The sequence below is a fragment of the Physeter macrocephalus genome, chromosome 21 (assembly GCF_002837175.3).
Source record: "Physeter macrocephalus isolate SW-GA chromosome 21, ASM283717v5, whole genome shotgun sequence".
NCBI lineage: Eukaryota > Metazoa > Chordata > Mammalia > Artiodactyla > Physeteridae > Physeter > Physeter macrocephalus.
Genome location: NC_041234.1, coordinates 86546834 through 86570561, shown reverse-complemented (window position 1 = coordinate 86570561; position 23728 = coordinate 86546834). Strand labels below are relative to the sequence as shown.

The following is a 23728-nucleotide window of genomic DNA, read 5'->3' as shown; positions in this document are numbered from 1 at the left end:
AAGTATAACCCTGCCTTCACGGAGCTTACAAGCTAGTGGCGGACAGTAAGTAAATGATCACATTAGTGAATATATAATTACAAACTAACATAAGGGCTCTGAGGAAGAACTTCTGAGAACACATAAAAAGGATCCTACCCTATATACTGGAGCCATGGCAATAGTGATCACAAAGGCTTGCTGTCTGGATGTTGGTAGTTGTTGACAGAACTAAGTCCTTGGTAGCCCCTCAGCAAGAAAGCTGAGACATACATTTGAAAGATGGAGTAACACAGAGGGTGTGTGGTTCTGCAGAAGGCTGAGCACCATCTGCGATGGTGTGACTTCCAACCTGTTAGGGTTCACCTCTTTGAGGGAGGTCAGGTCAAGCAGATCACAGCAGGAGAGGCTTTGCTTTCCAGCTTGGCCATGTTTACAATCTAGCCAGTGCTGTTCTATGCCATCTTTTTCTTTTTTTTCTTTCTTTTTTTTTTTTTTTTTATAGAGAAGCAGGCAGGTCTCACTCAACAGGAGACTGACTTCCTGTAGCCCTTTTTCTTTAAAATTTATTTATTTTTGGCTGTGTTGGGTCTTCGTTTCTGTGCGAGGGCTTTCTCTAGTTGCGGCGAGCGGGGGCCACTCTTCATCGCGGTGCGCGGGCCTCTCACTATCGCGGCCTCTCTTGTTGCGGAGCACAGGCTCCAGACGCGCAGGCTCAGTAGTTGTGGCTCACGGACCTAGTTGCTCCGCGGCATGTGGGATCTTCCCAGACCAGGGCTCGAACCCATGTCCCCTGCATTGGGAGGCGGACTCCCAAACACTGTGCCACCAGGGAAGCCCTGTTCTATGCCATCTTATCAAACAATTTGGGGGAGCCTTCTAGCAGGCCTCATTTAGCTCTTTAAGGAGGAAGCATGGTAGAAAGAGCAGGGACTTTGGAGCCAGAGCAACTGAGGATGGAATAGCCTTCAGCTGTATGACATGAAGAAAGTCCCTCAAATTTCAGGACATTAGTCTTCTCATAAAATGGAGATGACCATAGTTCCTCCATTTCATAGGACTATTATGAAAATAAATGTACTTTAATGTCCATTTCCATCTCTCTTCCAATGCTACCTGGAGTCAGATTCAAATGGGTTGAACCGAGAAGGGCTTGCTGTCTGAAGGGCAACGAGCTGTGCCATCCCTTCATGGGTCCAGGCTCTGAGGCAAATCACATGTGTGCTCACCTGGTCCCTTTCTCTCAGACAAGAAAAAAAATACTATCCCTCTGAAATGAGACAGAAATGAGTACTGGGGCAACCTCGAAGGGGATAAAATATGACAAAAGAGCAACATGGAGATTTAACAGCTCCATGGGGGAGACAGTAAATGGAGAGACCCACCCCTGAGTCTCCTTATCCTGTTTTTGCAACTACTTGCTTTAAGTAATTTCATTAAGCCTGAAGTTACTCAACCTCACTTTTCTCTTCTGAAAGACAGGGATAATAGGAGTACTTACCTCCCTAGAGAAATATAAAGTTTAAACAAAACAGGTAATATGCTCATGCATAGCACAAGATTCAGCATATATTAGGCATTCAATAAATATTACCTGCTATTATTATTCATTTTTATTGTTACACACAGGGGACCCAGGGTATATGATCTGATTCTGTGTACTAAAATTGTAGGTAATAGATACAGCAATGGCCATCCCCTCCCTTACCCCTTCCTCTTTCTTGCCACCCTACTGTTGATATGTAGTAGCAGTTGTGTTAAGTTGTCTGCTATAAGGTCTAATTGACTCTTCTTCAGTTTTATATATGTGTATATTTCCATTAATGATGTACATTATGATTTCAGTGTGGTTTTCACTTTACATAAATTGTTATAATACTGTAAGAAAAAAAATCACAAGTATGTTTAGAATACGAATTGCTTCCAGATGACAAAATGGTTAATGGGAATAGAAGTGTTAAAAACGGATATTGCAGAATATAACTAAAGTTTGCATTCCTTACCTCACTAGATAGCAGATAAACTCCATAATTGTAGGCCCTCATCCCCCTGAAAACTGACAAAGTATTTATTTTCAAACAGTTTCATTACAATATTTCATCAATTTTGCATTGGTAGATCATCTCCCAGTTACTTTATCACTTGATCCTTTATGTTCCTATAATCGTCATTTGCCGGTTTCAGTTTCTGCTCCATTTGGAAACCATTGTGATGACTTCCTCACTCTCCTGGGGATCTGCTTAGCATATGACCATGGAGTCATCCTTGGGTTCTACATTCACTGCCCTCCAGCCCTCATTAAGCTTCTCATCATTTTTTTCCCTCATGTTTTAGCCCTTTTACTTTTCTAAAACTTTGTCCTCCCTGGCCCTTATTTCATAATTTCTCTTATTACTGTTATTACAGAATATCTCCATGTTTCTATACGTTCATATGATATATTTCTTATCTATCACTAGACCAACCTGAATGTGGCAAAGGTTTATATTTCCTTTTGCTCTCTCAATTAAACATCAGAGATTCCAAAGTTGGTCTCAGAGTCGATTTGCTGTGTACATTAAAGTGGAAAGGATCATTTGTTTTATTGTGGTGAACTATACATAACACAAAATTTACCACTTTAACCATTTTTAAAATATACAGTTCAGTGCCATTAAGTACATTCATGTTGTTGTGCAATCATGACCACTAGGAGTCATTTTTGGAGGATGGACAAGTTTTGGGGTGTCTACTTTTTCTTTCAATAGTGAGCCCATACAATTAGAGTTTCATATTTTGCAGACCACATTATCTTCAACCAATAACACTGGCAAAGTAGCATCTTTTAGCTATTAAAATTATGGATATTCAGCAGTAATACAAAGGTAATCCAAAAAGCACTGTATTTATGCAGAGATCAACAATTTTAGGTCTGGTGGTACTCACTCATCATTGTGAATCAAATCAATGAGAACTTTAGAATTTGATAGACTGAACTGTTTCAGTCAGACCACATCAAACTTCAACTCCAGGTTTGCAGCAAATGCAGCAAGGATAATGAGTGACTGTCAACTTCAATGTCAATGATTTCATGAAAAATAATATACCCTCACAGAGTCACATAAACTCAAATATGGCCCAAAGTTTAGTCCCATGGCCAGAGACTTCAGAATTATTCTAGAATTTACATATTTAGCTCCACATTTCCTAAGACAAGTTATCTTTTTGTTGTTGTTTTTTGTTTTTTTTGTTGGTGGTGATTATTAATATACTTTATTATTTTTTAAAACATCTTTATTGGAGTATAATTGCCTTACAATGGTGTGTTAGTTTCTGCTTTATAACAAAGTGAATCAGCTATACATATATCACCAAATCTCCTCCCTCTTGCGTCTCCCTCCCACCCTCCTTAACCCACCCCTCTAGGTCACAAAGCACCGAGCTGATCTCCCTGTGCTATGCGGCTGCTTCCCACTACTAGCCATTTATTCTATTGGTAGTATATATAAGCCCATGCCACTCTAACTTCATCCCAGCTTATCCTTCCCCCTCCCCATGTCCTCAAGTCCATTCTCTATGTCTGCATCTTTATTCCTGTCCTGCCCTTAGGTTCTTCAGAACCATTTTTTTTTCAGATTCCATATATATGTGTTAGCATACGGTATTTATTTTTCTCTTTCTGACTTACTTCACTCTGTATGACAGTCTCTAGGGACAGTATGGAGATTCCTTAAGAAAGTAAAAATAGAACTACCATACGACCCAGCAATCCCACTACTGGGCATATACCCTGAGAAAACCATAATTCAAAAAGAGTCATGTACCAGAATGCTCATTAGCTCTATTTACAATAGCCAGGATATGGAAGCAACCTAAGTGTCCATCGACAGATGAATGGATAAAGATGTGGTACATATATACAATGGAATATTACCCAGCCATAAAAAGAAAAGAAATTGAGTTATTTGTAGTGAGGTGACAAGTTATCTTAACAATGACCCCAGAAAAATTTTAGTTTCTCTTCTGAATTGTAACTTCCCAACCTGTGAATTATAGATTTTTAAAATCTGTGGTTTCACTGAGTCTCAAATGAGTAGAGTCTCTAATTTTCTCTATTCAAATCCACATGTCAAGTTTAGGACTGAATACTCTTACCTTGAACAAATCAGCAATGTCCTTATTTTAGGGGTGTTTTTGTCATTTCAAGTTTAGTGTATTTGGATAAGAAGCGGAGTCCTGTGAGTTACTGAGGTTCTAATAATTCAGGTATCTCTGAGCACTTCATTCTCAGAAGCTCTTGATCTAAGGAAGCAGACTGATTAAGTTTTTTCAATAAATATCCATAATCTAGCCATTAAAAAAGTGAAACATACACACAGTGCTTAAGGCCACAAGCATAAAAAAGGTCACGATCATTGATCATCAATTCACATCATACAAGCTCCTTTTATAGAATGTGATGGACACAAATAAACAAATGAAAACTAACTTTATCCTTCTATTATATCTATAGCAAATGAACTCAGCTTTGCTATGTTAGATAAAATTCCTCAGATTCCTTGAAGGCATATACTCTATGTGTGCTTACTCATCAAGAAGAAAAATATATTCACATCTTAAGTGAGTCACACTCCAGGGTCTGGCAGAACACATTCAATTTGAGAGTTGCATGTTATGAGCCCCTAAAAAATTGGAGACACTTTCTTTTTTTTTTTTTTTTTTTTTTTGCGGTATGCGGGCCTCTCACTGTTGCGGCCTCTCCCGTTGCGGAGCACAGGCTCCGGACGCGCAGGCTCAGCGGCCATGGCTCACGGGCCCAGCCGCTCCGCGGCACGTGGGATCTTCCCGGACCGGGGCACGAACCCGTGTCCCCTGCATCGGCAGGCGGACTCTCAACCACTGCACCACCAGGGAAGCCCTGGAGACACTTTCTTAAAGGTGTCTAGATGACCTTTTCTAGATGACCTTCAGGCCCTTACGAAGGCTAGACAAGAATTATCTCCCAGGACCAGAATTATTCAAAGGAGAAACAACCTGTAGATGGGAATGGGACAACTAAGCTAAAACAGAAATTTTGTCTTCTTTTTCATACTCGATTACATGCTTGATTCCAGTTGGACCATGGGGGTCTTCTATCTTCAAGAATAGATAGGTTTCTTCTCAGTGTCTATACTCAGAGCAGGAAAAAGCAGATACACCACTTCTCCACTTTCTAGTGTCATGCCTGCTGACACCCTGTTCAGTCTTCTTTCAAAGCTTGCTGTGATTCCAACAGGGCAGAAATTCCCAGTACAAATTGAAATGTTCTCAACAGGTGGAGGTATTATAAGGGAGGAACATTAGAGACTCCTTCATCAGGTGAAAGTACCCAAAGATAAGCCTGCTCACATCAAAAGTTGCAGACAGACAATATGTCTCTACGTCTCTTAAACCTTGAGCTAAAAATCTTTATTCAAAAAAACCAAATATTTTTCTCTGTAAAATGAGCCGCAACACAACTGATTTTCCAAAACTGGAAGTTAGGAGTTGCCAATATTAAAAATTTAGAAGATAATGGTTTCAAGAAAAGCCAATGTTTCCCCAAGTTTAAGTAAGAATAAAACTATTTAAAAATTATCAGTATTGCCAGAATTTGTTATCATCTAGAGGCATGTGTATTTATGTGTTTTCAACAACAGATTTTGTTAATGGCATCTTTGATTAAAGGAATCTGAAACACTGAAGCTGTGTTTCCTACCTGTGACTCCCTAGTCTACTTGACATGAATACTTGTGTTAAACTAAAAAATACCTCTTGAGATGCTTTCAGCATTTTACTAGGGTCTTTAAGATGAAATTGTGACAAGGGGTAAAGAGTTCAGTGGTTTTCCTTACGTTGCTAAAATGCAGTTTCATTCTTCAGAGGTATAAACGCAGATCACCTTCAAAGACTCTGTATTACCCTGAAGAGATGTGAGACTTGAGACCGATGGATAGTTGTATCTGTCAATACAAATAGCTCCCAAATAACTTCAGGAACTAAAGTTTATTTTTTCTTTTTTATTAGGGTTTTTTGGTTGGTTGGTTGGTTGGTTTGTGAGCTAAGGATTACATAGTCAGAAGAAAAACCAGTTTTAAATGAGGGGTAGGGTCCTTGAAAAAAATAAGACGCATACCCTAGGCGAAATGGCTAAATACCACTAGTCTATTAAGATATGGCTGTCAATACAGGAACACAATAGTCAGCTTTGATGTAAAAAATAAATCTAGTTGGATAATAGTGGGTTAATAATGTGCAGAGTTACATAAGTTCCTCAAGAACAAAATCTTAGCCTTAAATGGAATATAATTCACTATTTCTTGAAAGGTGGCTTTTTCATTGTTGTTTTTTCCTCATTACTATTCCTAGAAGAACTGAGTAGACTCCCAAGAAGAATTTAACTTGGTGGGGAAAAGAAAGCTCAAAAGAATGAAACAAAAACTGATTCCAACTATAAGTTTGACATTGAGTAAAATAAGGAAGCTCTCATCTCTTAGAAAACAGGTATAAAACTACTGCATAACCTTTACACGTCACATAGACTTTCAGGTATTTTCATATAGACATTTTTCACCTATTCCTAAAAAGTTCTGATTTCACGTATTCTTTCCCATTGTCAGATATATCAACCAAAGTCTTTGAAAACTATATCATTTTGTGTGTTCCTTATTACCATTGAAGGTGGGCAAAAAAGTTATAACTATCATTTGACAAACAGGAAAGAACTATATTTCAGAGATGTGTTACGACTATCTATCTGACAAAGCCAGAAGAACTTCAGATTCCTGGTATATAATACTTTCTCTGAGTATATTCCACCTTCTGTTGAGAGGGGTTCTTTTATGCTGGTTTGGTAGCCTCCAAATTCACCACCAGGTAATTTAAGATGACCACAAGTTCTTTGATTTGTGAATGAAAGTTTATTAGTTAAAATTTGTTAAAACATGTAACAATAAAATGGTATGGACCAATAGCTAATAAGGACTATATTCAATTATAATCTAATAACTAGCAGCAATCATCATACATAAGAATGCAACTAAAAATAATAAAAAAAGAATGCAACTTATGTAGTTACAACTTCCCACACATTTAGCCAAAGCACACACGGATGAAGAATTAGATGCTTCCTAATTCATTGCAATCTACCAGCCTATCTCCCTTAGTTTTCACACCTTAAATCTGTCTTAGAATGGTGAGCCTATCCCCCTCTCTATCCCGCCATGCCATACAAGAATTGACTTTGGTGTTGTTCTCAGGAAGATCCAGAAAAGTTTGGATAAAGGACTGGAGGGGAGACGCAGGATTCCAATCAGAGGTATCCAATCAGTGGACTGCCAAGTTAGTTAATCCATCTTCCTCTAACTGGGCTTTTAAGTGCATGACCTGTGTCAATTGCCAACCAATTATTTCTATCAATATTAACAACTTAGGGTTGGCTAATTTGCGTATGACAAAAACAAGGCTTGGTTCATAAATGTAATTAGGAACTAACTCTATACGATGGTTTTCCACCATAAACAGCTGCATAACTGTTGACAACTTGTTACTTTTCTTCTCTCTCCTAAAAATACCTTCCCTACTAGCTCTTATTCCTAAGTATGTTCTTACTTCCTGCACTTATTTCTTATCACTATTAACTTTACTTTTAATTCTGTTCTGTAAGAGCAAACATACTTAATACAACAATCCATTGCTTGGAGCAAGGTAACATCTTAACAATTCATAAACATATATAATCACACAAATCAAACATTGCAATATATTTTATCTAATCCTGAGGTGCCATTATAGTATAATCTTTCCAGGTGAACCCATCTAGCCAAGAGGCTAGATAGTTCCACATATTACACTGTTGGAGCATCTTCCCGTTTGACACCTAAGGACCATGTTGACTATTACGTGTTTTAAAGGCTGGTTCAAGCTTTATGTCGTTTCAGTGTCTGGAGTAGTCTCACAGATTTCTTTGGTAACTTGCTTGAGTAAGTATGGTTGATTGTGTTCTCTCATTACTACTAACAATTTTAACAAGCTCACACTAATCTGTTGTGGAATTGTTATAAAGTCCATATTCCAGAGTTCTACTTGGAAGAATAGCTACCCTTCAGTATCCATCTTATTTGAGGTGTACCAGATCTTTCCATTTACAGTTAAATTGCTCATCAAATAGAATTCATAGCAGATTGATGTTCTCTCCTTGGATATGTTTCCTGATCTTGCACAAGTATTTATGCCTTGAGTTTCATTTTGACACAAAGTTATAGCCCAATTTCCTGAAGTCCAAATTTCTAGTGGAGAGTGTATATCTTCCCTGTTTCTAAACCTTTAATTAAAGCATAGATTCTATCTTTTAACTTTTATCCAGTTACTCTGTTATTCTTCTTCTTGGTTGCTACATATATAGATTTCCTTATTTAACTCTAATCACTATTTTTCCTTATAAAACTGCTCCTATTGGAATGGTGGGATAAATGGTTACTTCTTGTTTTCCCACTGCTCTATTTAGGTTAATTGGCATAGTTCCTTTGCACTGCATCTATTATTTACCACTTTGGACATAGTGTATAGAGTGGCCTACCCTGGGCAAGTAAGGCTCAGTTTGTCCAGTTATTGCAGCAGTAAAGTCCCTCAATCTGCAGTCTGGTATGGCTTGTAATTACCCACAGTAGTTGCTTGTAATATAACTTTTATTTCTCCTCTTTGTGTCTTTGTTCACCCCTCTAAGTCTCCTGGATCCTAACCTACTCTATCAATCTTCCCACGTAGCAGTCTACTGTGAAACTTTCTCATACTAATATTTTTCAGTAGCTCCGTAAGTTCTTCTGATTTTCAAAATGGTCTCTAAAAATACAACGAACTAGTGAATATAAAAAAACAGAAGCAGACTCACAGATATGGAGTGGTTACCAGTGGGAAGATGGGAGAGGGAAGGGGCAAGACAGGGGTAGAAGAGTAAGAGGTACAAACCATTAGGTGTAAAATAAGCTACAAGGATATATTGTACAGCACAAGGAATATAGCCAATATTTTATAATATCTATAAATGGAGTATAACCTTTAAAAATTGGGAATCACTGTATTGTATACCTGTAACTAATGTAATATTGTACAGCAACTATATTTCAATTTAAAACAATTTTTAAGTGTGTAAAAAAAAAGTAAAAACAAGAGTGTGTAGCTTTTCTTGATACAGCAATCTCTTTTTTAACTTTTATTGAAGTATACTTGCTTTACAATGTTCTGTTTCTGGTGTACAGCAAACTGATTCAGTAATACATATATATTCTTTTTCACTACAGGTCATTACAAGATATTGATTTTACTTCTCTGTGCTATACAGTAGGACCTTGTTGATTATCAATTTTATATATAATAGTTTGTATCTGCTAATCCCAAACTCCTAATTTATCCCTCCCCCACCCACTTTCCCCTTTGGTAACCATAAATTTGTTTCCTATGTCTGTGAGTCTGTTTCTGTTTTGTAAACAAGTTTATTTGTATCATTCTTTTTAGATTCCATATATAAGTGATATCATATGATATTGGTCTTTCTCTGGCTTACTTCACTTAGTGTGATAATCTCTAGGTCCGTCCATGTTGCTACAAATGGCATTATTTCATTCTTTTTTATGGCTGAGTAGTATTTCATTTTGTGTGTGTGTGTGTGTGTGTATATATATATATATATATATATATATATATATACACACCACATCTTCTTTATGCATTCATCTGTCGATGGACATTTAGGTTGCTTCCATGCCTTGGCTATTAGCTATCTCTTTACCTTTAAAGGTAGCTAATAATCTGTGTATGCAGAGCTCACTTAGTATTAGATGCAGCATCTGTCATGTTGGTTAGCTCTGAAGCCGTCTGTACTCAAAGTCTTTTTAATCCCTTTGACTATAATATGCTTTAGGACTCTATGTGAATTGGTATAATCTGGTTTCCCACGAGTGTGGATTGACTTCTACATGTCATTTCTTCACAATTTTCATATACCACTTTGTCTAATGGTATACTTTTATGTCTTTACCTAGTTGTTGCCCATATTGTAAGGTGCAAAGGCCATTCTCTAGGAAGAAGGACCATAGTGTCCACAGGCTTGTATGAAAGGTAGCTACTCTTCCAAATGGAAGTAAGGGTACCCTATGGCATGCAATTAGTATGATCAGTGAATTTCCTGAACGTGTATTTGGTCCCTCTCTGTTTTGATATGGGGGTCTTCCAACTATTGCATTTCCCCCCTCTGGTAGCTGTAGAATTACTGTGGGTATAACCAGTCCACATTTTGTTTAAATTCTTTATTGCTCCCATTTCTCAGTAGTAAAGATTTGTCAAGGTTGAAGCAGTTTCCCTTATAATAAGCCTATCAGCTATTCTTTATAAATGTAGTTATACCCATGAAGGTGTACTTTATCTGCTTCTACTTGTGGACCATCATCTCTAAGCCTATGCCATAAATGTCTGACTTTTCCATAGGCGAACAGTCCTTGTTAGGGCTTTGTCTAGCCCTTCTACTACTAGTACTTCTCTCCTGTTATTTGGTGTAACTTGCCATTTCCATTTGAGCAACAATGTTGCAGAGTAGTTGTGATATGGGTCAGCATTTGAGGGAACAGTCCTGCATTGGAACTTCTTGGCCTCAGCTTTTTCAAAGGTTTCTCCCTGGCAAGAGTTATCTGTAAAGCTTTCTGCAGTTTTATTATCTGGTAGATGGCTGCTTTTTAGAATTATTTCCCCCAGTCTGCTATAGCATCCTTTGGCTGACACATTCTGTCCAAAAGGCCTAGTAAGTAGTTCTATCTTTTCAAGTAAAAGTGCCCCAATATTGTCCTATTAATGTGAATGTATTCACTATACTGCCATCCTGGAGGATATTCCCCTTTTAGTTCCCACTCATTGTAGAACGGTGAAATTGGGTCCCAAGATGTGATAGAGTTCATCAGGTCTCCACTCTATTGTTAGGTAAGGAGTTTCTTTTCTTTGCTAGTCTTTGCTCCTATTATCAGGAATCCTAACAGGAGAACAAGTACAGGTAAAGAAAGAACCCTACTGCTAAAGTCAGAGCTTTTTGTATAAATAAATACAAAGAAGAAAAGAGACCAGCCTCTGCCAGAAGCAAATCAAATAGAGCTTGTTCTGTAAGAGATTAGTAATGAAACTGTGCAGAACTAGGAGAAAAACTTATTGCTAACATTCAGAAAAATTGGAATATATTTGACACAGAAAAATGATCAGTTTTCACATGCTGGTGGAGGCAAATGAGGTTTTATCTCGTTAAGTCATTGTTAATACTAGAGAGTAGGTCTTCATATAATTCATCTACGTCTAACATAGCTTGATCTGTATCAAAGGTTAAGTCTTCGTCTTCTCTTTGCATAAGTATCGACTCTAAGTCTGAGAGATCAGCAAGGTCTGGTAGTGAAGCTTCCTCGGAAGGAGGTGCATCTGTTTCTATCTGTTCTGCTCTGTCATCTTGCTCTTCACAAGGAACTCGTTCTTGTGAAATCAACCGTAGAAGCTCTTGAGCTATTCCAATTAACTGGGCTATACAATCAACAACTCGACCAACTAGTACAGGGCTTGACACAGACTCCATGGCTCTGTGCTTTCCTCAGTAGATAAAATATTACTAAAAGCTGTAGTAAATGGGCTCTTGGTGACAATGGATCCTATGGGGCTGGGAATGGTTCTGTGGTTGGTTTGGTTGAGAAATGAGGCTGTTGATATGATGATGATTATGATGATCAAGTACAGAATAAGGCCAGCGGTCCTACAGTACTTTTTGATAAATTTGGTGAACCTCCCACAAAATTTACATGTGGTTCTCTTGTTTGTGTTGGTAGTGAACTGCTATTATAATGACCATCAGACAGATTGCCACAGCCAAGAGAAAACAGAAAAGCAGATCTAATAATAGAAAAGAGAAATATAAAGTTAGTATCCTTGAGCCTTTCTCCATCATACAGTTTCTGGCTATAGGAAAACGTTGAAAATGTACCCCTAGCTATTGCTCCTTTGATGGCCTTATGAGGCTCTACTACTCATAGTCCCCTTTACACTTCTCATGGTCTTTACCTCTTCTTATGGGATTTGAGAACAAAGTGAGCATAGGTAGTTTGTCTGTCTTTCTTGAACATCTCTATTGAGGAGGATACATACACTCAGAGTCTTTCAATTAATCCTGTTTTATTAGTACCTTTGCCTCATTGCCATTTATATCTGGTGCTGCTAAGTTCTTTCTGTGTTTTAAATAATTCATTCATTAAAGTTTCCAATTGTCCCTGCAGTCTGGGGAATTTATGGTAAATGAAAGTCCCACATTCTCTGTCTTTTCCCAAATTTTGTATAACTTGTTATAAAATCAGTTCTTTGGTCATTTCCTATCACTGCCAATATTCCATATCTAGCAGCTATTTCTCCCAAATTTGTCTAAAGCCATGGTCATACTATTCTCATCTGTATGTCTGTGTGCTCTACAAGTCCTATTCCTAAGTTTATACCTCTTTAAGGTAATATTCCTTGCTTTAAAATCTAGAGAATGGCCCAATATAATCTACCTATCACATTTGTCTGGTTTACCATCCCCCGCTCCCCTTAAAAATGAGTTTGTTGAGGCTTCAAGTTTTTAGTAATTCAACATAGCTCATATTGCTTACTCGTTTCTTTGATTCATAGGTTTTTTTTGTCCACTCTTTCTCCTCTGCTTACCTAGAATATTCATGTCCACATGCCCTGAGCTTTCACATGCCCAATCTGCAACCTTAAATTGAACTGACAAGGGACCTGAGTTGAGACTTGGAGTTCCCAAGACTGCAGAGCCTGTATTAGTTTTGGCGGGGGTCAGATTGTCTCCTCTCTTATTCTAAATAGATTATTCTTTCCATTCTGATGAGCTGGTACATGTCCTACATGAATTGCTAAATTCCTTTCTTTGATTTCTTTTCATATCTCCCTTCACCAGAGTGTTTTTCCTGCAGTAGGAGAGTCTGTAATCTTCTATTTATTAGAACATATATCTCAGGTCCACAGCTGACTAGTGTAGCTATGTTCTTTTGGCCGGTTGTTTTCTTGGGCATATATACACATTAAATTTCTAGCTACCAGTCCTGCAAATTGAGCTGGTTTCCTCTCTCCAGCCTCAGTCAAGCTTTTCCCAGTGGAGAGTATTAGGAAGCAACCATCCACCTCCCTCTTTTAGGATACTGCCAAATCTATCTTTGCCCTGTTTCCAGCAGTTCTGACCAGAGTGGGGCCCAGCAAGCCACAGGCTTTACCCCAGCAACTTGTACTCCTTAGGCCTTTATTGGAGTAGAGCAAATCATCCGCCAGATGGTCTGTGATTTTCACATGGAGCTTGCTAGTTTCCAAAGGTGTGGTTTGACCCACTGAGTTATACACTATCTTCACCCAGCATAAGTCCTATCAGAACCTCACAATTTTTTTGCCCAAAATCCTGACAGTAGACATGGGGTTTGCCCTGATGACAAGGGTCCTAACCGTAATAACCAGAAGACATGATTTTGGTTGGAGGCAACTTCCATCTGAAATATGGGAGAACCAGTACTAGATGCATGGCAGTTTATTAACTCACAGGATCTCTGCTTTTTGATTAGAGAAAAAGCAATCTAGTGGAAGGAAATAATGGTAAAAAATCATTAGAGGAATTTGGCATTAATGTAGAGCATGAATCTGCTCATCAGAAGAAAGACACAGAAGTAAGGTGTGTGTTAAATAGTAGTAGAGAGCACCATCAAACTTTTCAAAGGAAGCAATAAACTACTATAGTGCCCATAGCCCAAGGGCACAAGAGGGTAATAGGAACATACTCACACAAAACCCATTTAACTTCTGGCTTCCCTTTCACCCAGTTTCTTTTCTCAGCTTCTCTACCTCCCTCTAGGATTCTGTTATTAATCTTCTTTGTCGATACACCTCCATTTATTCACCTATGTGTTTCATTCTATTTCATTCTCTCTGTATCTCCATCTTCCACTACCCCTTCCCATCATCTTTTCTTCCATCTCTCCCTAAGCTGGCCAAAATTTAGAAACAAAGTATAGTCCATTAATCAAATAGATGTATTTACAGAGTTTTACATGACACAATGTAAATGTAAAAAGCAGAGAGGTAGAACACTTCATATGTTGCTATCTTATAAAGACAAATGTAGTTATCTATTATTTATGCAACCCTTGGTTTATTTTTTCTATCTCTTGGTCACCTTTGATGGGAAAAAAACATTCCTGACCTAGCCTTAACCCTGTTGACCACTGTGTTAGCTAATCCACAATTCCTATCTTCAAAGCATCTTGGAACCTAGGAGCTGGGGATGGGGCGAGGGCAGGGAGGGTGTTGAGAAATTAGCAAGTACTGCAGTGCTAGGAAACAGTAAGAGTATAGCATCAGCTTATTCCAGTTATGATAATTTCCAAAGCAACCAAACCCTGAACCTAAGGTGTTTGCCTAAAGGTGTATTTTGGATAGTTTGCACCTAGCCCCAACTCACCTTAAGGACCCTTTTATTAGCTGTTCCTTCTGCCTAGAATCCCTTTCCCCCAGAAAAAAAAAATGGCTTCTTGTCATTCTGGTCTCAGCTTAAATATCATCTCCTCAGATTTCAGACCTTCCAACCTGAAAAAGCCTCTTAATCATCCCTTTCTCATTTTGCATACAGCGCATTTTTACATTATAGCACCTATAATCACCTCATATTTTCTTGTTTATTCATTTGTTTGTCTGTCTGTCACCCCACCCCACATACATATAGACTAAAATGAAGTTCCATGAGATTAGGAAGCTTGTCTGTTTTGTTTTCTGCTGTATACCCAAGGCATAGTAGAAAGGCTGCCACATAGTAGGTAACCGGTAAGTATTGTTAAAGAAAGAAAGGAAGGGAAGAAGGGAGGGAGGAACAACTTTTAACTCTTTCATTCAGTAAATATTATCAAGTGTCAAATATTCATGGATAGCAGGGGGTACAAAGATAAAACAATTCATCAAAACACATGGTTAATAAAGTGAGCAGGCAATGCACAGAGAAAATATTCACAAAAAATATATCTGACAAAGAATTTGTAACCAGAATATATAAAGAGCTCCTACAACTCAATAATAAAAAGACAAACAAACCAATTAAAAATGGGCAAAAGAGTTGAACATTTCACAAAGGAACAAAAATAAATAGCTAATAAGCACATGAAAACATATTCAATATCATTAGTCATCAGTGAAATGCAAATTAACATCACAATGAGATACCACAATACACTCACTAGACTGGTTAAAATTAAAGACTGACAACACCAAATGTTGACAAAGATGTAGAGGAACCAGAATTCTCACACATGCTTATGGGAGTATAAAATGATACAACCTCTTTGAAAACGTCTGGCAGTTTCTTATAAAACCAGGCAAGCACCTATCCAGTCCTGGCAATTCTACTCTGAGGCATTTACCCAAGAGAAATGAAAGTTCACAGAAAGATTTTTATAAGAATGGTTATAGCAGCTTCATGCATAATAGCCAAAAAAAGGGGAAAGAGCCCAGATGTCAATAAAAGGAGAATGGATAAACAAACTGTGATATATTCATACAATATGATACTAATCAGCAATAAAAAGAAAGCTACTACTGATAGGGATAACAACATGGATGGATATCAAAAACATTGTACTTAATGAAAGAAGCCAGACACAAAAGAATATATATTGTATGCTTCTATTCATATGCAATTCTAGAAAATGCAAAATGATCTACGGTGGAAAAATCAAAATAGCAACTGCATCTAGGGGAGTGGAAACTGACTGGAAGAGGCTAAGAGAATTTTCTGAGGTGATGGGTTATACAAGATTACACATTTTTCAAAACTCACTGAATGGTACTCTTAATATTTGTGCATCCCGCTGTATGTAAATTTTACTCACCCCAAAAAAGTGACCAAGCATGATCCCCAGCCTCAAAAACTATATATCAGATGAGATGACATGGCCATAAGTATTCTAATAAATGTTCACATTTATGGAAGACCTATTACACTTCGGGTACTTCCTTTTTTAATATTAGTACATTTAATCCACTTGATAACCCTGTGACATTACAGATGAAAAAACTGAGAAACAGAGAAATTAAGTAAATTGCCCACCTCCACATGGTAAGTGAAGACACTTACATGGTAAGTGAAGTCAGCCCAGGTATGATTCCTAAAGTCCTGTGCCAGAGGGCACAAATTCAGCTGCCTACAGGAGGAAAATTTGCCTTATTCAGGCCAAAGCTGACATCGCATTCTAAGCAGGAATAGAAGAACTCAAAATGTTAATCTCATTTCCCATCCCTGGAAACTGGCTGAATTCCAAGTTGACTGTGAGTCCCAAAGCAGAGGGATGGAGAGAGCGAGCTCAGTCCCCTCAGCAACCTCCATCATCTGTGACAGGAATGTTGTGTCCATTTTACCTGACCTACTAAATTGGCCCACTCATAAACTACTCACCTGTGATAGAGCCAAGATGGACGAGAGGGTCAAGGTTATGCCTATCAAACGTTTACTGGACTTCGCTTTCAAATGGGATGTGAGTGCTCCCGTCACAACTAAAAAACAACAACAAAATGATAAACTACAAAATTAATAGGTTTTAAAGATATCTGCGATCTGTGGAAACAAGGACAAGATGAACTAAAATTTCAGAGAGTGAAGAGTCTTTCGTAAGAATGCTGATAATCACAGACATTTTTTCTTCACTGAGACATTTGCTAATTCTGGGCACAAGTTGAAGATGAGGTTTGGCACCAAGGCAGAGGGAGTCTACTGAGGAAAATGAGAAATCTGCATAAAGTTTGAGGCTAGCATAATGGATTGGAAATTTGAGAAGCCTGAAATGCAGGGCTAATTTTCCTCACCTGAAGTTAGCGGAGTTCTAGCCTAGCACATGCGCGGAAAAGTCTGAGTGAAGTCTCCCAAGCCTCGCAGTACTTTGGAGACAAATTCTCACTAGAGGGAGGGGAGACTGCCACAAATACACTACTGGTCTCTCCCTCAAATGATTTTGAAGTTGAGAGGACATGGGGAGGCTAATGAGTTAATAAGCTCAAAACCATCCCCAAAGGGCATTTTAGGCAAAGTGATTCTAAAATGTATAAGGATATATAAAGGGCTTAGTATAGCCAAAACATCTTAAGGAAGAACAAAATTGGAGGACATATACTACCAGATATCAAGGCTAGCTATGCAGCTACAGTTATATGACAGCATGGTACTGACACAAGAACAAACAAATAAATCAGTGGAACCATGACCCTTACCTCACACTGGATATAATAATAATAATGATAATATTTTGAAATGGACCATAGACCTAAACATGAAAGGTAAAACAGTAAATCTTCTAAATCGAACCATTGGCAAATATCTTCGTGACCTTCAGTAGTGAAAGATTTCTTATTCAACACAAAAGCATTAACTATGAAAAAAGATTGATAAATTGGATTTCATTAAAATTAAGAACTTCAATTTATCAGAAGGCACCTTAAGAGGGTGAAAAGGCCAACTAGAGATTGGGAGAAAATATTCACAATACATATATTTAACAAAAGACTTGTATCTAATATATACATATATTTTAAACTCCTTCAAATCAATAAGAAAAAGACAGTCCAATTTTTAAAAATAGAAGAATCGAATAGCACTTCACAGATGAGAACTTTCAAGTGGCCTACAAACATATGAATAGACTTTCATCATTATTGCTCATGAGGAAAATGCAAATTAAAATGACAGTGAGACACACAAAACCCCACCAGAATAGCTAAAATTGAAAAAAACAGAAAAAAAACCTGACAATACCAAGCACTGAGAAGAACATGGAGCAACTGGAACTCTCATACATTATTGGTCAAAGTGTTAACTGGTACAACTTCCTTGGAACTGTTGGGAAGTATCTACTAAAACCAAACATACCTCTATTGAATGGCCTTGTCATTCTACTCCTAAGTATATAAAAGATTACAAATGTCCACAAAAATACATGTACGAGAATGTTGAAAGAAACCAGATGCCTAAAAGTACATACCATTTAATTCCATTTATATGAAATTTAAGATCAGGCAAATGTATCTGTAGAACAAAGGTGAATGTAGTAACCTCTTGTGGGGGGCAGGTGGTTATTGACTGGGAAGAAATGTGAGGAAGCCTTCTGGGATGCTGGAAATATTCTGTCAATATAATTACGTATGTATTTTTTTTAAAGCATTCAGCTGTACCCTTAAAATTGATGTACTTCACCTTATGTATGCTATATCTCAAAAAATTGTTCTTTTTTTAATTTTGGGTTTCCTTCCTATAAAACCAGTAAGGACAGCAAGACAGTGATGAGAGTCTTGTCAGGGTTCAGCAAGCTGGTCATCACAGAATGGAAATGGAATGACGTCTGAAGGTACAGAGAAGGGTCCTTGGCCTACTTCATGGCAGAGCTAAGTAAAGCAAGAGACCCTTGTAGCTGGATGGAGTTGTAAATTGACAGAAGATGAGATAAGCCACATCTTATAAGTAGCTCAGAAAGACGACTGGGGCAGAGGCCATGCTGTCCATCTGATAACTAGAATCTTTAACCCCGTAGACTTTTATTAATCTCACTCTTATAACATCAGCACAACTAATCAAAAGCCACCATTTTTCTTTTAGCAGATAGTCCTACCCTGCTATTTTGTGATGCTCGTAGCTGGCAAACTGGCAATAAGTGTCTAACAGTAGGCTGGAAAAGGAGCAAAGGAATCCAAATCCTCTGGGTCTATGTTTATAGTCGATAAGTTTCTCTGCATCAGGCAAGGTAAATTAGTTCATATCCAACGGGAAGGGAGGCAGTTATGTGAGAGAGATTAAAATGTGCCTTTGGTGAGTATAGATGCCAGCTTCCTATTTACAAACAGTAAATTTTTTAACAATGCTCCCATTTCTAATGCTGCAGTACCATTTGGATACATGCATTCAACACAGATTTTTTAAAAACACCCCCAACAATATTGTAAGGTCATTATACTACAATAAAGATATTAAATAAATAAATAAAATAAAAACACCCCCAGACGCTACTTCTCATTGCCCTCCCCACCCCTGAGGAAACATCAAGAGGTCCTTGTTCCCAAAGGGCAAATTTTATAATTTTGACATAGCAGGAGCTCTCTGAGGGGTTACACTGAACAAAGCAACAGGATCTGCCCTTTAAACTCTTTTTTTTTTAAGAAAAATAAAAGCTACAAACCTTTGCGTTAAAAATAGTAATAAAAAACTGTGTGCAATAAGGCATTTGCCTGTTATAGGATCTGACATTTAAAATCCCCATGAACCATATTTAATTTATCAGGAAAGAAAGGAAAGAATTGTGTGGCTGAAGAGCTAAACATGGCCCCTTCTTGAAAATATATGAAAAATTCAAAACAGAAACCGCAAAAATGGAGGGTAGGAAATGTCCTTATGGTCAATTTAGACCAGATTCTACTGAATTACTTTCTTCCTCTTCCAAAGTTGCTCACTGCTGCAGAGAAAATCACAGATTCTTGCTTACCCTTCAGAAAAACAACTTCGTCAATGGAGAAAAACAGCCACTTTTGAAAATATATCTCTTGGTTATTTTCCTAGACAGATAAATAGTTTCCTCAGTCTTCAAACATGAGGACAGCAACCCCATCTTGACTTGGTGGGACTCTGCACGGGCTTGTCCCTGAATCTCGGCTGTTATGAGAAACCCACAGGCTCCCAGAGAGCCTGAAAAGAGCTGTAATGCTTCTAGAAAGATTCTTGGCTTTTCAACATTACCAGTGCAGAAGGCGAGGTCTAATATAAGGGAAATAAAAACAAAACTTAGAGGTAAAAGGAAAAGGGATTTTATTCCCAAGTCTTCCCTCAGCTTTCTGAGAGGGAAAAAGGAAAACTGTTTTTGTTTGTTTGTATATTCTTTGGGAGACACGGTAAAATGATGCTAGTGGTTTTAATAGTAGGATCTGTGTCAAACAGACCTATATTTGAATTATAAATTTTTCACTTACTAACTAGAAGTTTGCTAAACTACTCTGCCTCAGTTTCCTCATCTGTAAAATGAAGATAATAAAAGTTGTGAAAATTACGTGAGTTAACACATGCGACGGGTTTAGAATGGTGCCTGGTATATAATAAGTTCTTAATAAATGCTAGCTAATATAATTGTTCTGGAGAAAATTCTGGGATCCAGGAAACAGTGTGTGGTGCATCCTGGGTACTGACTAGTGATCCCTGGAAGGTGGAGGGGGCAGTCGGGGTGAGACAACAGCAGGCATTACAGAAACTGGAAGGAAGTACCAGAGATATAAGTCATCTCATAGTTAGAACCAACATGACTATACACTTGGATAAAGATGTGAGGGAGCAAGACTGTCTTGTGGCTTTAATTCACACATAACCCTTTCGGAAGACGTAAGACCAGTCATGTAGGGACTCCTTGAGGATTAGTGGATCTTCCTGGCCTACTTCACTCTCCCCTTTGAAGCCCTTGCTCACTCTGGTTCTGAGCTCTGGCAGGTGAAAACTGACTACACTTCAGGCTGCCCATTGGTTATTCCTCCCACACATTGCAAGCTGTGTGGAGAAGGCCCTCCACTTGGTATTATGGCAATGAATCTTTCAAAGCATCAACTAGCTGTTCCTTGGAAACATCCCCCGTTGACCCTTGAACAACACGGGGGTTAAGCTACCTATAACTTACAGGTGTCCCTCCACATCCGTGATTCCTCCACATATGCTGATTCAACCAACCACAGCCCATGTAGTTCTGTAGTGTTTATAATACTATTGAAAAAATCCGCTTATAAGTGGACTGTTCAAGGATCAACCGTACCTGGAAAGTAATTGGCAAGATAATGAAGGCCATGACCCCGTGTCTAGAAAGGCTTCACCTGAACCAGCCCAGATTCTCAGATCTTCCTATGTGAATCATTTGGGTAAGAAAGGAAGCATCATACAAATACCACTGTATACTTCGTATCCCTTACCATCCTAGCCGAGACTTAGTACTGAGCTTCAAGAATACCTCTCAGAAATTTGACAAGAGCAAGACAAAGCACCAGTAGTGGCCTCCTCTCGGTTTCCGTGACAAATGCCAGCTTGCCAGGAGAGACCCAGTTCATTTATTTTACCACCTGGAAAGAAGGTCAGAAGTCATACATTTCTTCCTTCTGCCTGCAAATGTACTTACTGCTTATCCGCCAAAAGAAAACTGCTTCTGTTTTTAATGGTCTCAAAATAATATTCCATAACCTCCCTTGGTAGCTCATTCCAGTGTTTCAGAGTTTCCTCCTTCTGCTAATTATATCCTCAAGTACCTTCACATACATTAACTTATTTAATCCCATAACAATCCCACACAGCAAGGATTATCAAATACCTTCACATACATTAACTTATTTAATCCCATAACAATCCCGCACAGCAAGGATTATCCCTATTTTACAGCTGAGGAAGTGAAGAACCAAAGAGGGTAAGAGATGTGCCAAGATTACACACCTGGTTAGTAGCAGAGCAACAGTAAGAATCTGATTCTTCAGTCTCTCAGCCCTCTGTGCTCTCCCTTACACTGTGGTCTGCCTAGTGATGCTCTGGGGAGCTCCAAATCACCAGCAGAATATGAAGCAGCATTAAGGTGTCAACAAGAACACAATACAGCTGTGGTGGGTGGCTTACCAACTGGATTGTAGGCCACAGGCCCCCTTGAGGATAACCATTTCATTGTCCTCATCCCTAAATACTCTTGTTCTCAGAGTGCACCTACAGTTAGAACGTTCTAGTAAAAAGAAAAGATACCAAAAACCTAAACGAACATTCGAATCACCTTAAGACCATATGCTGATCTATGAAAATTAAAAATAAGACAAGAGTACTTGGTCTCCTGTTTTCAAACTTCTCCATTTTTGACCTCTGAGGTAAACATAACCAGAATAAATTGGAGGAAGTGAGGTAGAAAAAAATCTTTCCTAATATCCCAAAAAGAAAAATGCTTTGTCCTTGGGCATGAATTTATTGTTTCCTCTCCCTCTGAAGACTTCATTCTTTTACCTCTCAAGGTTCATAAAGAGGCCAACAGTTAGCATTTTAAGCATGGGTAAAGAGCGAACCCCATCCCCTATATTGCTTAACACTCAGAAAAGCACACCAGGGCCACAGCCCTGTTCTCTGGCGAGAGCCCTCCCAATACCAGACCAGCATGCTGCTCAAGCAAAGGACTGGATGGAGTTGTCCTGATAGGATTCCTTACAGGATTTCCTTTTTAGTATTACCTAGAGGCAGGGGATTCTCAAGGCAGTTTTGCTCAACAAGAACAAAATTTCTCTCTCATCTCTTGTGACTGATATTACCAGGTTAAATATTTCTGCTCTAAAACATACATTTAATTAAATATAATGGCCAGTCCACCTAACTGCCCTTGTCAAAGTCGCCAGTGACTTCCACACTACTAAATTCAGTGGTTAATTCCCAGTTCTTATCTTGCTTGTCCTATAGGCAGCATCTGACATGACCACTCTCCAAGTCCTCTTCTTTTTGGTCTATAGTCGCTTCCTTGATGATTTCATACAGGCTGAAAATAACACCGATCTACCAATGAATCCCAAATTTATTTAGCTAGCTCAGACCTTTCTCCAGAATCTCATACTTGTGTATCTAAGTGCCTTCACAATGATTTCTGATATCTAAAACTCAATATTTCCAAAACTGGGTCCTTGGTCTTCCCTCCAAAACCTACTCCACCTATAGCCTTCTCCATCTGAAGTAGATAGCAACTCTGTCCTTCTAACTACTCAGGCTAAACGAGCTTGAGTTTATCTTTGACTCTTTTCTTTTTCCTCACAATCCACATCCAATCCACCAGGATACCCTGTTGGCTTTGCCTTCAGAATATATCCAAAATCTAACAACCTGTCATTGTGAGCCCCCATCATCCACCTGTCACTCTGATTATTTCAACAGCCTCCTAACAGGATTCTCTTTGCCTCACTCCAGTCTCTTCTCAATACAACAGCCAGAGTGATCCCTTTAGACTGTGAGTCAGATCATGTCACTCCTCCTGTACTGTCTCTGCATTTCCTTCAGAGTAAAACATAGATCCTTATAACGGCCTACATGGCACCCCGTGATATAATCTGCAACTTCATCTTCTACTTCTCTCTCCCTCCCTCCATTCCAGTCACCCTGGCCTCTGTCATTCCCCAAACTCACCAGGCACATTTCCTCTTTAGGCACTTTGCACTGGCAATTCCTTCTGCCTGGAATGTTCTTTACTCAGATATCTGGACGGCTAAATCCCTCACCAACTTCAAACCCTTTCTTACATCTCACCTTTTCAATGAGAGCTACACTTAGCACAGTTTCAAAAATTGAACCTCCCCCTCCCAACTTGGCACTCCTAGTCTTCCTTATTCTGCCCTACTTTTTCAATTTTCTTGGAATTTATCACCTTCTGTACATATTATATGGTTTACTTGTTTATTATGATTATTATTTATTTCATGGCTCCCGTCTCTAGAAGGTAAGCTCCATGAAAGCAGTGATCTCTATTTTGTTCAAGTGTAAGAAGAGTGTCTGGCATGTAGTAGGTACTCAATAAATATTTGTTGAATGAATAATAGGACTAATAACTCTTTACATTTTTATAGTGTTTTTTTTTTTTTTTTTTTTTTTTTTTTTTTTTGGTATGCGGGCCTCCCTCTGTTGTGGCTTCTCCCGTTTGGGGGA

The 23728-nt window shown here is 38.4% G+C and overlaps 2 protein-coding genes across 2 annotated transcripts in view; one reads left to right on the top strand and one right to left on the bottom strand.

Annotated features, from left to right (window-relative positions):
- The window catches only part of TRPC5 (transient receptor potential cation channel subfamily C member 5), a 158604-nt gene that overhangs the window by 28974 nt on the left and 105902 nt on the right, over positions 1-23728 (top strand). The gene's annotated exons all lie outside the window — the stretch shown is intronic.
- Positions 11249-11578, bottom strand: TRPC5OS (TRPC5 opposite strand). Its single transcript, XM_007115181.1, has one exon. The coding sequence runs from the start codon at positions 11576-11578 to the stop codon at positions 11249-11251; it is 330 nt and encodes a 109-aa protein (XP_007115243.1).

Coding starts and splice junctions, on each gene's coding strand:
- TRPC5OS (XM_007115181.1), bottom strand. CDS start 11,578: ATGGAGTCTGTGTCAAGCCCTGTACTAGTTGGTCGAGTTGTTGATTGT.